Genomic DNA, 15,611 nt, shown 5'->3' with positions numbered 1-15,611 from the left:
CATTGTTGTATCATTGACAATAACACTACATTTCTTCTTATTTTTTTTAAAAAAACTGCATAAGTCTGATTTTATCTAAAGTGTGTTTTCTGTATGTTTTTTCTCAGAATAGTACATGTACATCTAGTGTTTAGTAGTTGTCGTATGTTGATGTGGTACATAAGTGTTTCTCGTTTCTCGTTTTTTTTTTAATGTAGATTAGACCTTTGCTTTTCCCGTTTAAATGATTTTACACATGTCATTTTTTGGGGCCGTTTATATCTGGCTGTTTGGTGTGAGCCAATGCTCCGGGTTAAAGACCGTACTTTGACATATAATGGTTGACTTTTATAAATTGTGACTTGAATAGAGAGTTGTCTCATTGGCACTCATACTACATCTTTCTTATCTATTTGTCATGAATAAAAAATAACAATGAACACTTAACACGTATACCGTGTGCGGGAGTCTCTCGCTATATTGAGGACCAATGGGTGGCCTTTACATTCATTAAGTAGCACAAAATGGTCTATGAACGATCCAACTTATTATGACCTCACTAAGATCAGAAGATATGTCTGACTCTCCTCCTAAGCACTTGCTGCAAGTCCCAAAACATGCAAAAATTCTCCTGGATAAAGCAATTTTTCTTCAGTTTCATTTCCAATGTTGCAACAAACAGTAATTAAAAGGGGACTCGTGATACAAATTAAGAATAAAAATATATCATAAAGTAAGGATCGTCTTAAGAAAAATTATAAGACACATGAAAGTGTGTACTAAACTGAGAACAAAATCTAAGGATATATCATAAATTGAAACTTGTTTGATAAACCCACTTAAAACAAAAATGTATACATACTAGAAATAAAAAAGAAGATGTGGTATGATTGCCAATGAATTATATCCCATATGACTGACGCAGAAATTTAGAGCTATAGGTCGCCGTACGGTTTTCAACAATGAGCAAAGCCAATACCGCGTAGTCAGCCCTAAAAGGCTCCGAAATCACAAATATAAAGCAATTCAAACGACAAAAGTTATGTCAACTATCTAAATACAAAAAAATGAACAAAACACAAATATGCAACACAGAAACAAACGACAACCACTGAATTACAGGATCCTGACTTGGGATAGCGTGGGAGATGCTCATACATACACAAAAAGATGGTCTTAGAAAATGTCCTAGTCCGAAGACTGTTTTGATAAACAGTCCACATTCCATGCATAAAGTTTAAGAAGTATCGAGAATAGAAATATTGCTTACAAGCGTCGCTTCCACAATACCACCAGGGTACAGATCGCTAGGAACGCATAAAATCTAAATCAATAAACGAGCAAAGAAACAAAATGGAAGAAAGAAAAAATTAAATAAAATGTGTAATTATCAGATATATCTAATATATGGCGCATAATATTCGGAAACAAAATTAGAAAGCTTTGTCTGTATTCGTTTTGTTAATTCGGGAACTTTTTTATTTCTTTGTTTTCCCTGATTGGTGGGTACAAAATTGAAACCGAAATAAACTTATAAAGAAAATAATTTTAAAGAAAATTTGTTTATGTTAAAACGATAAACCACAACACTTTGAATGAGCTTCTTAACATAATGAGAGTAACTTTTCGGTAAAAACTCTTATGGTATTGAATCTTTAAGGTCGTCCTGAACCTACATGAAATATTTGCCACCAGACATTGAGCAACTAAAAAGCAAGCTACAAAGGGCCAAACAACAACGAGTGTAAAGCAATTCAAACAGGAAAATCAATATAAAAAAAACCGAGAAACGAGAAACCCATATATATATGAAACACACAAACAAACTGCAAACGCTGAACAACAGGCTCTTCACTTAGAACGAGTGCGTACAAATGCAGCGGGTTTAGATGGTTCAATAGGCGCCAACCTTCACCCTAACCTGAAACTTACTATACTCTACATCAGTCTCTTCAGTGATGTTAAGATAATAAAAAGTTTATTGACAATGATTTCTATCCGAAAAGCGCACGGTCTTTTAACGTGTTTTATTAAAGATAGTACCTATAAGTCCTCGAATGGTTATCCATATTGTTTATGTTGATATTCCATCAAGATGAAGGGAAGTAAAAAGTGTCAATCAAATAACTATAATCTGAAAACATTAAAACAATGTTAAACATGACACTATCATAATTTATCACTTATAATAATCTGAAAATCTACAACATTCACACTTCTTTATTTATGCCTTCAAGCAGATGTGAAATGTTATATGACAATCTTATGAAAACTGTACTAAAAGATTTTAAATTGTGAACTCGTTTTCTTCAAGTAGGGGAACGACCATTTAACTGCGAAGGGGGTGGGGGTTATGGTTTTTTTTTCTAGAAAAAAAATATCTGAATCCCAGTTTGATGGTTAAGCAGATGACAAAAAAATCTGAATCCAGAATTCATCCATACCTTATAGTGTTTCAAAAATATTTAAAAAGAAAATGATTGATTGCGTTGTTAAAAAAACTTCTAACTCAGACAAAATAAAACATTCCCTCCTTCTTTCCTTTGAAGTTAGTTTTTTGCTACCTTAGAAGAGACCAAGTTGATGCTTTGCAACCAAGAATAAAAGACAAACTGTCCCAATAAAGAAGCATACGCGAGTTCATTTACCACAGTGAATTTTAATGTGGGACATAATATATTGATACTATTCCCGGTTTTAATATAAGAAACATTTCTTGTATCTTTTTTCTCATAAAATGCATATTTAAAAAAAAAAAAGAATTATGTGAGTAAAGCACCCATTCAAAACTGTGTATTATTATTTATTTAGTTATAAGATTATACAGTAAACGATATCTTGAAAGAATTTTTTTTAAACAAATTTCGTAACATAATTCCAACGGTACTTTAATATATATATGTTTTATAACGAACCGCTATATTCTTAGTAGAAAACTAAGTTATAAGATTATACAGTAAACGGTATCTTGAAAGAATTTTTTTTTAAACAAATTTCGTAACAGAATACCAACGGTACTTTTGTATATATGTTTTATAACGGACCGCTCTATATTATAGAGTAGAAAACTAAGTTGTACAAGATTACACAACAAACGGTGTATATACATAGATATACATACGTATATGTTTGATGGATTGTTCTGACGACCAATTTCGGTTTGTTGACGAGAACTTGCCAAGGGCACTAACTATTAGTAAGTTCCGTGGGCAAAAATTGTCACTTCCGTAAATTCCCCTAATAAGACTAGTACAAATTCAAGTCTCAGTCACTCTGAAGAACATCGCAACAAGTAACAACACACAATTTTCGAACAAGAACTTTTTAAAAGAACAATCAGATAGGACTATTTATATATACAAGTGCATGAAATAACATAAAAAATGTGGAAAGCGTCTATAGTAACCGTTCTTGGTAAGTTATATAGTAGTTTTATTTTATCTATATAGTTAATAGTATTATACTGTACCGGTGTGTTCTTTCACGTTTCTAGATAACTTAAACTGTGTTTAGACTCGTAATGAATTTTAATAAAAAGAAACAAGTAAAGTTATTCTTAGAGATTCCAGCTCAATCAAATACCTTTTGTATTTTTTTCTTAAAAGTTAGCCAGTAATTTTATTTGTTTATATTGTTCATACGTTATGAAAAAAAATGTGTTCTCTTATTTCCACATATCGAGAATACTAAAATGTAATTTTGGCTCAAAATAAATTTTAGATATTTTAGGGGATTTTTAGCGAAGTCGTTTATTTGCTACAGTTTTTTCTCTTCTTATAGCTCAATTAAAAGTATAATATTGATGTTGTTTGTCACGTGGTTCTGAGATAAACTGACTGCATCCGGGTAGGCTGAGGCCAAAAGTCAACATAAAACTATACTGAATAAGGAGAGTTAAGCAAATATTTTGTATATACATGTATATCAAAAGTAAATACTGCTAATCATAGCAATATATATATTTATTGTAACACAAAATAAACCATAACAGCAAAAGGTATAATTTTTACTCGGCAATTTGAAAAAAAATAATTAATATATAACTTTGGATATTTTTTATTTGAATGTTGGTTAACTTGTTCCACTCAGTATATGTTCTAACAATAGTTTCTTCAAAGCATCCTTGTTTTTCTATGCTGCATATAAAGTACTGTCCATTTAGTATTCAACATTTACCGGCCATAAAGTATACTTTGCGTCTTTTATGTGACTTTGTTCACTAAGAAAGTAATTAAAATTATAAACAAAATGAAAGATATGAGAAATACAGATTTTGTTTATTAAGTATATCATTCAAATTCTTAACGTAATAAAAGATACGAGGAATGCAGACATGTGTATGTAGTTAAATTCGACATTGCTTTAGACGTCTGAAATTCTACATACATTATAAAAGACTGACAAATACATGTATGTTCCTAATCAAAAGATACATGCTTTAAAACTGTGTTGTACAAATAAAATTAAGAGGATTTTTTAAATTTGAAATTAAGACGGAATTGTTAGCAAACACAAAAGAGTTTCCGATATAGTATATGTTGATTTCCTATCAAACATGCAATAACACCTTTCCTTTAATGTCTGGAGTTGATAAATATTTAACAACACATCTTTCTATTCTGCTGTCTTACAACGTTAGGAATTTCATCTAATGTTGGGCCATTTTGACCAAATCGTGTCTTCAATTATCTATACTATATATAACTAACAGTTTCTGGAAAAAATGCCACTGCTGATATTAACAAATTTCTGTAACTTACTTTTATGTGAACTATTTAAATATAAGATGTTTCACTATGAGGGAAAACAATTGCTTGACCTCGTTTTTTTTTAGAAACATCATAATTCAATGAATTGTTTTTGTTAAAATATATAATATAACATTTTTTTCGAATCTGCCATAAAAATATCCGGATAATTGTATAACACAACATATTGATTCTAACTAAACATGTAGGCTTTGTGTTGCCGTGTTGACAAGTCATTTTATTTAGCTTTCACTCCATAGCAAAAAGGAGACGAACATTTTCAGATTTTCTAGAATTTCTTTCATTATGTACCATTTCTGATTATACTGATCATAACGTTCCAGTTGCTTTTTATAGGAAGACTTAATATACTTGTATTTCTGTTAACATTTTCATTTTTTAATAAAGAAGCAACAATATGTAATAAGTGTACATTGGTAAAATGAGTGTTTGTTGTGAAGCATTTATTGACAATGCCAATTTAAAAGCAGCATATAGCTGAAGAACAAATACACATATATCTATCTCTTAAAGAATCAGTGTATTTAATGTTCCAGTATCACAAAAGAGAAAAGTCAGAAATACCACTCCCCTACATATTTTGTTTTTAATCTAGTAAAAAGAATGTTTTGCCGGCCGGCAAAATTATATTTGAAATAAAAAATAATGGAAAATTATATTAATGTTCACATTTTCGATATAAATCTTTTTTCAAATTTTGTACAAGCTTGATCAATCTGAATTAAAACGCCAGGTAAAGTTTTACAATAGGTACAAGTTTACGTAAAACCAGTCGCGACATCACGAGGCGCGTGCTCGCCACTTCCTAAACCAGTGACTTCCGGGTTGTCATAGAATAGAGACATCAAGTTGTCACTATACTTGTATAATTTTACCTGAAAATCGATACATCATTATTGTTCATGATATTCACTTATAATTCAATAAAATTGTCAAATTAAGTACCAAGGCGACAGATATGATTCTAAATCAATTCTCTCTTTCTCATTTGGCCTTGAATAAATGAAAAACAATACATTTTCCTATTATAACTTTCAGTGAAATTCTAAAACAATGATATGTGTATTATATTCACTGAGCAAAACTGTATATTTTTTAGTATTTTTCAAAATACATTAAGAAATATAATGAATTTCCGAATACGATGTATTGCTTATTAACAATGTTTTTTTAATCACTCTCTGCGTGTACTCCAGCTAATAAAATAACGCTTTTAATTCTTTTTAACAAATGATTCGGTTTAAAAAAAATATAACAAAGCATGATATATATTTGTATTTTGCAGGATTTTTTTTCGTTTTTGCCTCCGCACAACAGCAACAATTTAATTCCGCATGCTTAGCTGGTTTCGACAAAGCATTTCGGAAGTGCTTCGAAACAAATGGAGGCTTCACCTTGGATCTTGTTTTCTCTATAATCACGAATGGAACAAGTGGCCCTTTACCACAGAATACCAATAAGGATCAACTCATAACAAAAGTTTGCAGGTACGAATAAAGTTATATAAATAAGGTGAAGAGGGACAAGTAAAGGAAAAAAACATTTGATTTTCCAATTGATAATATGAATTCTCCATCGAAAAGACGCAAGTAATTTTGAAAATGATTAAAGTGATTATATGCTTCAATTAAACCTATAGTTTTTGGGATTTATATATCTAAGACCGACTTGAGGGGTTTCGCAACTTTTTAGTTAAGTTAATATCATTTTAATTTAAGATATGGTAAATATTGATAAAAGGGGCGGATCCAGCCTTTCAAAAAGGGGGGACGACCATATGTCCCCATTCAAACGCATTGATGTTCCAAATATTTGGGGATTCAAACCTCCGGAACCCCACCTGGATTCTGGATCCGCCACTCGATAAAATTTAGTTTATAATTTAGTTTTTTTCAAATGGACAAATATCTTATTTCATCTTCTTCCTTTTACAGTTCTCGTGAATCTATCGGGAAATGTGTTGGACCGATTCCAGGATCCTTGACCAGTCTGAAATGTACTGACCAAGAGAATCAGATGATGCAGAATACACTACAGAGTACTGGTCGAGCTCTAGGTGGACTATGCGATGGCGATGGTAAGAATTGTACTACTGTTTTATCTTTCACTCTATTCGGTCTTCCTTTTTTTAATTAGTTTATCCTAACTTTTTACATAAATTGTCCACCTGCCTTTTTTTTTATTTTGCCCCCCCCCCCCTAAAAATCAAATGGTAGCTCCCTTGGCATGTACAGTTTCTCATTATCTCGCAAACTACGAAATTCCTATCAAAACTGTATCATTGTTTTCAAAAACTTTCTTAAACCCGATGTTATAATGAATAACATGTTGGAATGAGGCGGCAACCCCAAAGTGTTGATTTAACGAAAATAAGAAAACTAAAAGTACCATTAAACATTCATCAACGGAAAGGCCATAACAACGTATGACAAGCTCTTAATATTTTGATGTATTATTTATCTAGCCAGATAAACTTGAACTCAGCTTAAATTTAAATGTATTTACCATGTATATCTATTTTACAGCTGTTGAAGGTCAAATGCCTCCATGTTTAGCTAAATTTGATAAGAAGTTCCGGGCCTGTATGACAGAGAAGAAAATAATTGCTGAAAACTTTTTCAAGTTGTTGTCCAATACATCAGACGGCACTGGAATGACAATGCAACAACTTAATAACACCACATGCAGGTTAGCAAAACAAAATATAGGCATTGTATGTTTAGAGATCTCGCGAGGATTTCCTAGTGGCCGCGAGAACATTTAAAAATTTATTTTTTTTTAGTTTTTCGACGCTATCAATCAAATTATTTTTTTTTAAATGGTATATGGAGAAAATCTGGATTCCCAATATCATGTTGGTCATCTGCTGGTCGACAATATTTGGAAGAAAAAAAAATCATACACCCACCCCCTTTTTTTTAAAAGTTAAATGGTCTCCCTTATGCGATCTGTGTACTGAACATCCATATACTGTTTAATTTGATTTAACTTTTTAGTACTTCAGATTGAATGTATTTACTTCCTTGAAATCAACTTACATCAATTATATAGACATCCCTTGATTAAATGTAAACTGCTTCCGCTAACAGTAACAGTTAAATGTGATTACTTGAAAAGTCAGTTAGTCTTGAATTTATTTCTGAAATATTTTCAATTATTTCCTGTTGAAATTTTTTATTTTCATCAGGATTTACTTTCAATAATTTTCTCATATCAAATTTTTCACTGGTTTATTATCAGTTCAATTTATTTTTAAAATTATGTAATTGTGCATGCACTATATTGCACTGTCTTATGAATTATCTCCCCTATTTGTAGCATGCTTGGTGGAAAACGTATTTCATTTCAAAAATACATAATGATATATGATGTTTTATTATAAATCAAATGGAAGTATTTACTCCGTCGTCCATTCCCATTCTTTAGAAGTTTTCATTACATACTTACATACATATATTTTCATATCTAACATTTGTTCTTACTTTCCTTTTGCTTACTCTTATAGTTCAGGTATGCAACAGGTGATCGTACAGTGTGCCTCTGGAACTCTCCAGTCACTTACCTCAAACAAAGAGTGTACACAACAAGAATCCTTTATGGTCGGCCAGACGCTTCAAAACATGATGGCAACTTATCAGAGCATTTGTAAGTTTGAGTAGTTACCATGGTTACCAGAAATCTATTTTCCTAAAATATCATAACTTGTAAAGCTTTTTAAGGAAGTGTTTAATCTGAGATATACATTGTTGAATAAAGCTCTTAAATGTTATCAATTTAACACCATAGTGAAAACTTGTATATGTTTTTATCAGTACTATCAATACGCATGGGTTTTGCTTTTTGCTGAAAGCCAGGCGTTGACCTATAATTGCTTACATTAGCGTCATTTGAACTCGGATGTAAAGTTGTCTAATTGAAATCATAGATATCATACCACATCTCTTTATTTTTATATCTTTATAAATATATATTTCTGAACCATTGATCTGTTCATGGATGAATTCTTCAAGTTTAACCTGCAATTAAAACGAATAGGGTTTGTTATTGTGTGCATCACTCACTATTTCCCTCTTATATGTAGGCACAGGAAAACCTATTATTGGGCCAGGAGGGGCACCATCCGAATGTATCATTAAATTTGAAACAGATTTAAACCAATGTTCTATGGATGAAATGAAGATTCCAGTTCCAGATTTAATGATGCTGTTGACAAAAGGACAGGTTCCACAAGGACAAGATATGTCACAACTTAATCAAACCATTTGCAAGTAAGTGTAATTGCTGTGAATAGCCTGTTTATTTCTCTCTCAACAAAGGTACATAATTAGGCTGATTTTTAGATCTGTCACGCCGTAAGGAAAAGTTTTAATATTCAATATCAATTTTCATATTTATCAATGTATCTCGTTAGAGTACAATCTTTGCTTGAAGTATTTCTGTTACCAAATAGAACAATACCATTTAAATTAATTGGTTATATATTTGTAAATTTACGCAAATTTTATAAATTCTTTTGCTAAAGGCCTTCATTGTCGTCAATAGATGAAGAAAAAGAAAGAACATATAAAAATCTGAGGCATACCACATAAAATTGTAAATTAAATTCTATAAAAACTAAACTCTTGAATTTTATCTATTTCAGAAATTTCCAAAAGTTTGAATTATGCGGTAAAAGTGCTGTAGCCAACAGTGGGTGTACACAAAGAGATTTACTTATAACTGAAGGAACTTTTGCTAACATGGTCATAACTGTCGGCTCATACTGTCATGACACTAGTGGTAAGTCTCGTAATACCTCTGGTAAGTCTCGAACCAAGACGAGAAAGTTGCACGTGACAAATCAAGAAGTAAAACAACAGCAAGAGACAAATAAAATCATTTGAAAGGCAATTTTACAAATGTGTTAGAATAAGAAAAAAATGTTTTACAAGATAATTCTCGAAATAATCAGAAGACAAATAAATGAATTAATAACTATGTTATAAAACGGCGATCTTCAACGTATGCTAAATCTATGGCCATCACATGTGTGCTTTAACAATCGACAGCAAGTATTATGATAATGTGTGTAAAATGAATTTAAAAAAGAATAACGTCCTTATCCTATTAAGCAGAAAATTAAACCAATATATTTGAATTGTAGTTCAGTCATTTTTTTTAAGGAACCATTATAGACACCTCACTCTTTGACACAAATGTTTCTGTTTTGTTTACAGTACCAGGAGCATGTATGCTCACACTTCAGCAGCAATTCAAGAAGTGTTTTGCAGAGAATGGTGTCGATGCCAAGAAGTACTTCCAGAGCGTATCCCAACACAAAGGTGCTCTTCTTGGAACATCAAAGGCTGAAGCAGAGGAATACTGCAGGTAACATTTAAATCAGTTCTACATTGGTTTTTTATCAGTCGATATATCTCATTATAATTTCCAATCACCTGCAATATTTGATAAATTAAAAACGGTTCGTTATCATCAAGAAAACTTCAAGTATCAATGAGCTTTTCATGAGGGTCTGCATGGGGGATCTGTTATTCTGTAAACATTTAATTTTCCACCCTTTTTTCTCTAATCTTCAAAAAATTAACCCTTTTTTTTCTCTTATCTTCATTTTTTTGCCCGTTATTCTCTAATCTTCATTTTTAAGGGCATTATTCTTTAATCATTTAACCCCATCCAAACCCTCTTTCATATGGTGAAAATGTAATAACGTTTGAAAGTTTTTACTAGTAATATATTTTCATATACTTCAAGCTAGATATGATTACTAGTATGTTTTAACCGAAATCTTCTTTAAGTCATCCATCCAATATATTATTGATATCAAAGTTGAAAAGAAGTATTTTAATTTTTATAAATTTGCTAATTTTATCCTCAAAATGTTCTTTGCTACTGAAATGTCGTAGTTTTCTTAATTTACCTAATTTACGCATTTATATTTTAACAGCAAACGCCACGCACTGTACATTTGCATGACAAAAGTTATACACCAATGCCCAGGAGCTGAACAGACTATGTCTATGACAGGATTTGATCTAGCCGCCATGGAACGTTCTGTAGGAATGTTGTGTGCAGATATACCAGGTAGTTATTACAGAAAAATCACTGTAGGCAACGTGTGAATTGATAAACTGGTTGACTAGTGTTTTAATCGTTAAATTGCACTGTAAATGAAGTTCAAATATGAAACGATTCAATTGAGCATTATGCTGTATACCCTTTTATTGTTGTTACATGTTTTTTACTTTATACGCGCATTCCACAAACTGAATGTAAGTGGAACAATTTAATAGATACAACTTACTTCATTGTATAAAGTGACATTTTATTAGACATTCGTATCGTCAGAGGTGGTGAAGGTCAATTGGTATGTTCAAATATTTCAGTTCTAGTTTGGTGCTTTTTTTTTCCAATTTTCAGAGACTTGATTTTCAGCAATCGATAATCTTTTACTCTAATTAATTTAGAATATGGCCTTATATTATTTGTGCATACAATTAATTTTATGTATAAAAATAGTTATGAATAATTTACCATTTTGTTTTCTTCATTAGAATACCTGTTAGGTCTGAAGTGTTTCGAAAAACCAACAGCCAAGGCCAGTACATGTACATCCGACATGGCTAAAGGTATTACCAGCATATCAGCCAAACAAATGAAGAACGGTCTATCCATGGAAGGATTCTTTAATGATTTTTGCGAGTAAGTTTTCCATATGTTTGTTTTATTAGAATTGATACAAATTCTCCATTTTGCAGGTGTGAATAATAGTAATGTAAAGATTTAGTTTCTTTAAGATGAAGTTTACATTTTATATCATTAATGTTGGTTTTTTTAACAATCTAAAGATTTACTGTTCACTTTTTAAAAATTATATTTCAAACTGTTAATTTTTGAATATTATAATTGCAATATCATTATTATCATTATCATTTTTATTATCATTAACATTATTAGTATCAATATCAATATCATTATCGTTATCATTATCATTATCATTATCATTATCATTATCATTATCATTATCATTATTCCAGTGTCCGTGTTAAGCAAGTACAGTGTGATGCTAGTGCATGGCCAACATGTGATCCTAAAGCTGTTTTATTAAAAAGAAAATTCGAGTGTCACATGCTTCCAACCAGATGTCACGAGGTCAATGAAAACGAAATCCGCCAAATCTGCCCAGAGGAAGGTAAATTTCAATCACTTTTTTATGCCCCATTTATGGGCATTATGTTTTCTGGTCTGTGCGTCCGTCCGTCCGTCCGTCCGTTCGTCCGTCCGTTCGTTCGTTCGTCCGTCCGTTCGTTCGTTCGTCCGTCTGTCCCGCTTCAGGTTAAAGTTTTTGGTCGAGGTAGTTTTTGATGAAGTTGAAGTCTAATCAACTTGAAACTTAGTACATATGTTCTGTATGATATGATCTTTCTAATTTTAATTCCAAATTAGAGATTTAACCCCATTTTCACGGTCCACTGAACATAGAAAATGATAGTGTGGATGGGGCATCCGTGTACTGGGGACACATTCTTGTTTTAGAAATATGAAAATAATGGGAGAAAATATTAAAACATTTATTGACAGTCACTTTACGATTTAATGCAACTAAACTAGCAAACACACATGGGAATCGGTTTTACTTATTATTGAAGGCCGTATTGTGACCTATAGTTGTTAATTTATGAGTCACATGGTCTTTTGTGGAGAGTTAACTCATTGGCAAGCATAACACATCATCTTATTTTTGCTTCTTTCAAGTATTTGAAGTATATTTCTAAAAATAGAACAATAGATCAACCATACATTCTAACTTTTCCAAGCATTTCATTGGTTGATACTTCAGTTTTATTGGTATGCAGATAGTTTTAGTTTTCTCATGGTAATATATTTATTTTTTCCTAAAGATGCCATTAAAAAAAAATCCTATTACATACATTGTATTTCCAAATATATTTACACCTTTATATTTATTGCAGCCATTTTGCAAGCCGACAAGTGTGTAGCCGACGTTAAACAGAACATTAAGATGTGTTTGGACGACTATAACATTGATCCTGATATCTTCCTTGTTAATATAACTCATGACAGAACTAAAATCCTTGGAACCAGAAACATAGCTCAGAAATTCTGCCAGTAAGTGTTCCATCTTTTCGTTTATTATCCAATTATTTATATATTTATTAGTTTACGTAATAATTAAGTTTAGGATGTTTATATATTTGTGAAAAAATGTTATTGCTTCCAAAACTGTATACCTTGCGAAATGCGTTTAAAACATATCTTTTGAAATGCTTTCAAAACAATATATCTTTCGAAATACTTTAAAGGCTCCATCATATTTATATCTGTTTTTTATTTGAGCGTCACTGGGGAGTCTTTTGTAAACGAAACGCGCATTTGGGGGACAAAATTGTATTCTCATCTATGATGAGTTTCTTTTTCAATAAGATAGATAAACATTTACCATTCTCTTGAATTGCTTTTATTAGAAACAGAAAGCAGGTGTACAAATGTATCAGAGACACTATCACCAACTGTCCCGGTGCAAAAGAGAAACTTAGCAGATGGGGCCATCAACAGAATCTTCTCGAAGATGCTCTAAACATCGTGTGTTCTGATCTTAATGGTAAATACATTAAACGTTAAAAAAATATACAGCAGTGGCGATTTTGATACTTTTTATGAGTCTCATGAATTTTCAAGATTTTTTTTAAAATTATTTTGGCACTTTTTTAATGAAAAATTGATATAATTGGCAGATCATGTTCCTTGGAAAGTGAGGTCAAGTTTTCCTTTAGGAAACGACATTTGTATAAGATATTTTTGAAAACACGATATGGCTATTAAGTATTTGATACAGAGTTAACTTTCGTCATACAAAAGAGAAAACATGCACTTTTTCAGATTTTATAAATTTATTTTCGGCTTCCTAACGAAGAGACAATAACGAATTGGAAATCTTCAATACAGTTTGGTTGTTTTGTGCTTGTTATTTGTACTAAATGTCACGTGGAATATCTTATTGGTTTTCAGTGTATGCCCAGGGAGTTACTTGTATGCCTGACAGTGCCATTCAGACATGCGTAAAACAGTCCGAAAACCGATTAGGAACATTCTTCAATCAAGCCGACAAAATGTCAAATGGAGAATATTTCAGAAACTTTTGCGAGTAAGTAGCTTAATTCAACGACGTTTAAAATGGAGGTCAATGCATTTCAAAGAACTTTTTGAGCATAGATTATAATAAGTGGGTTTTTTTTCAAAGTAAAAGAAATATCTGTGACAAATATTGAGCTTCAATCAGTCTATTATGAAGATTTAGATACTTAGATGTTGATTAAATTAACCAAAATATTATCTTTATAACTCGTAAAATATGAGCAAACATTGGGAAAGGCTTGTTTCGTATATTGTTTTGCCTTCAATAGACACATTTCTAAAATCATTATTTCTATTTGCAGAGTAAAACTTGACCATATGCAGTGCGATATCGACGCCATGCGAAAACAAAAGTGCAGTGATGCAACAATTGGTTTGAAAACAGAATTTGAATGCAAACTGATTCAAGATAGATGTATTGGTTTAAAGAGAAAAGCAATCAATAATATATGTAATGAAAATAGCTACAACCGAGCCAGCAGACAATCTGCATCAACTAATAATATCGGACAAGCAGGCGGAAATGTTGCAGATAACGGTGCAGCATCAATGTCCATCACATCCACAATAAGTGCAGTAGGAACATCTTTATTTGCAACAGTATTTTTATTATTGTAAAAAGAAAGAGCAAAAAGCCTCAAATAATACAGAGTTCATATCCGCTCACTCCATACTACGTAATACTGAGGCCCCTCATTTGGGTATCCACGTAATCACATAATCACAAATATTTTGCCAATATATATTCACATAGTCACAAAATTATTGCCAATATTTTTAATCACATAATCATTACTTTTTTATACAAGATAATCAAATAATAAAAAATACATTTATAGATTATCAAATAATCACGAAATATTTGGTCTGGTAGTCAAATAGTCGCTATGGAAACTGCCAAGTAATCACTTAATCAAAACCCATGACGAGGCTCCATACTGCATATGGAGTATTGCAGAGCATGGATATGAACTCTGCGCTAGAAATTCGAAGAACCCATGTGATCTTTGTCTTTTTGAAACACTAACTTGTCTACAAAAGTAAAACAGGGCAGTGCTAATATTCCCTCTGTTTCTGCTGATATTGTTATGGATTTCTACAAAGAGTATGTGTGTGATTTGTTTGTTAGAGTGCGTGAAATCTATGAAAAAACTAAGTAAACGAGAATTGAACGAGAGTGTGAGTGTATGTGTGTGTATGTAACTGTGTGTGTATTATGTTTTTGCTTTGGGAAATGCATAAGAAAAATCCGGTAGATAAAAGATTTTTGAAAGCCACACCCTGCCTATTTCTTACTGAACAAAGATCTCATTTGCAGTGGTCGAATGAAGACTTATATGATTGAAATATAGTCTGAATGACATACTCGTAGATCGATTTTGAAAATGTATAATTTATTTAATTTAACTGAACTTTATTTATTTATTTATTATTGTTTGATATCGCACTTGTTTTACACAAAATATGTCTTGTTGAGCTCAATAAAACAAAAATAGAATACATTTGGTTTTTTTTCTTTGACGTGTTTACTTTTTTTAATTTTAGTCATTATTTATAAGTTGCATTTTGATATTGACGAATATTATGCAATATTCCTGAAATAAAATAGTTCCAAACCTATCGGCTAAGTAAAAGTGCGTGGTACTAGAACTACATGTATCATTAATTTACTTTGTTTTCGGTGTTATGTATATATAGAAATATTTGCTT

General features: G+C 31.5%; 1 protein-coding gene across 1 annotated transcript; it reads left to right on the top strand.

Annotated features, from left to right (window-relative positions):
* The first annotated feature begins 3,241 nt into the window (after positions 1 to 3,241).
* Positions 3,242 to 15,403, top strand: LOC143057817 (uncharacterized). Its single transcript, XM_076231238.1, has 15 exons — positions 3,242 to 3,393; positions 6,034 to 6,235; positions 6,683 to 6,825; positions 7,274 to 7,436; positions 8,254 to 8,393; positions 8,830 to 9,016; positions 9,391 to 9,527; positions 9,965 to 10,115; positions 10,693 to 10,829; positions 11,300 to 11,447; positions 11,783 to 11,937; positions 12,719 to 12,875; positions 13,232 to 13,368; positions 13,776 to 13,911; positions 14,204 to 15,403. Exons 1-15 carry the CDS (start codon positions 3,363 to 3,365, stop codon positions 14,517 to 14,519), a joined length of 2,340 nt encoding a protein of 779 aa, XP_076087353.1. The 5' UTR covers positions 3,242 to 3,362; the 3' UTR covers positions 14,520 to 15,403.
* The last annotated feature ends 208 nt before the right edge of the window (positions 15,404 to 15,611 follow it).

Source organism: Mytilus galloprovincialis, chromosome 13 (assembly GCF_965363235.1).
Source record: "Mytilus galloprovincialis chromosome 13, xbMytGall1.hap1.1, whole genome shotgun sequence".
NCBI classification, from domain to species: domain Eukaryota; kingdom Metazoa; phylum Mollusca; class Bivalvia; order Mytilida; family Mytilidae; genus Mytilus; species Mytilus galloprovincialis.
The sequence above is the reverse complement of the archived record's forward strand: the minus strand, read 5'-3'. Positions and strand labels throughout refer to the sequence as shown.

What these genes read in the sequence shown, in the direction of transcription:
- LOC143057817 (XM_076231238.1), top strand. Translation starts at nt 3,363, where the DNA reads ATGTGGAAAGCGTCTATAGTAACCGTTCTTG. An exon ending in CTTAATAACACCACATGCAG is followed by an intron (nt 7,437 to 8,253) that starts GTTAGCAAAACA and finishes TTACTCTTATAG; the next exon opens with TTCAGGTATGCAACAGGTGA. An exon ending in GAAGCAGAGGAATACTGCAG is followed by an intron (nt 10,116 to 10,692) that starts GTAACATTTAAA and finishes ATATTTTAACAG; the next exon opens with CAAACGCCACGCACTGTACA.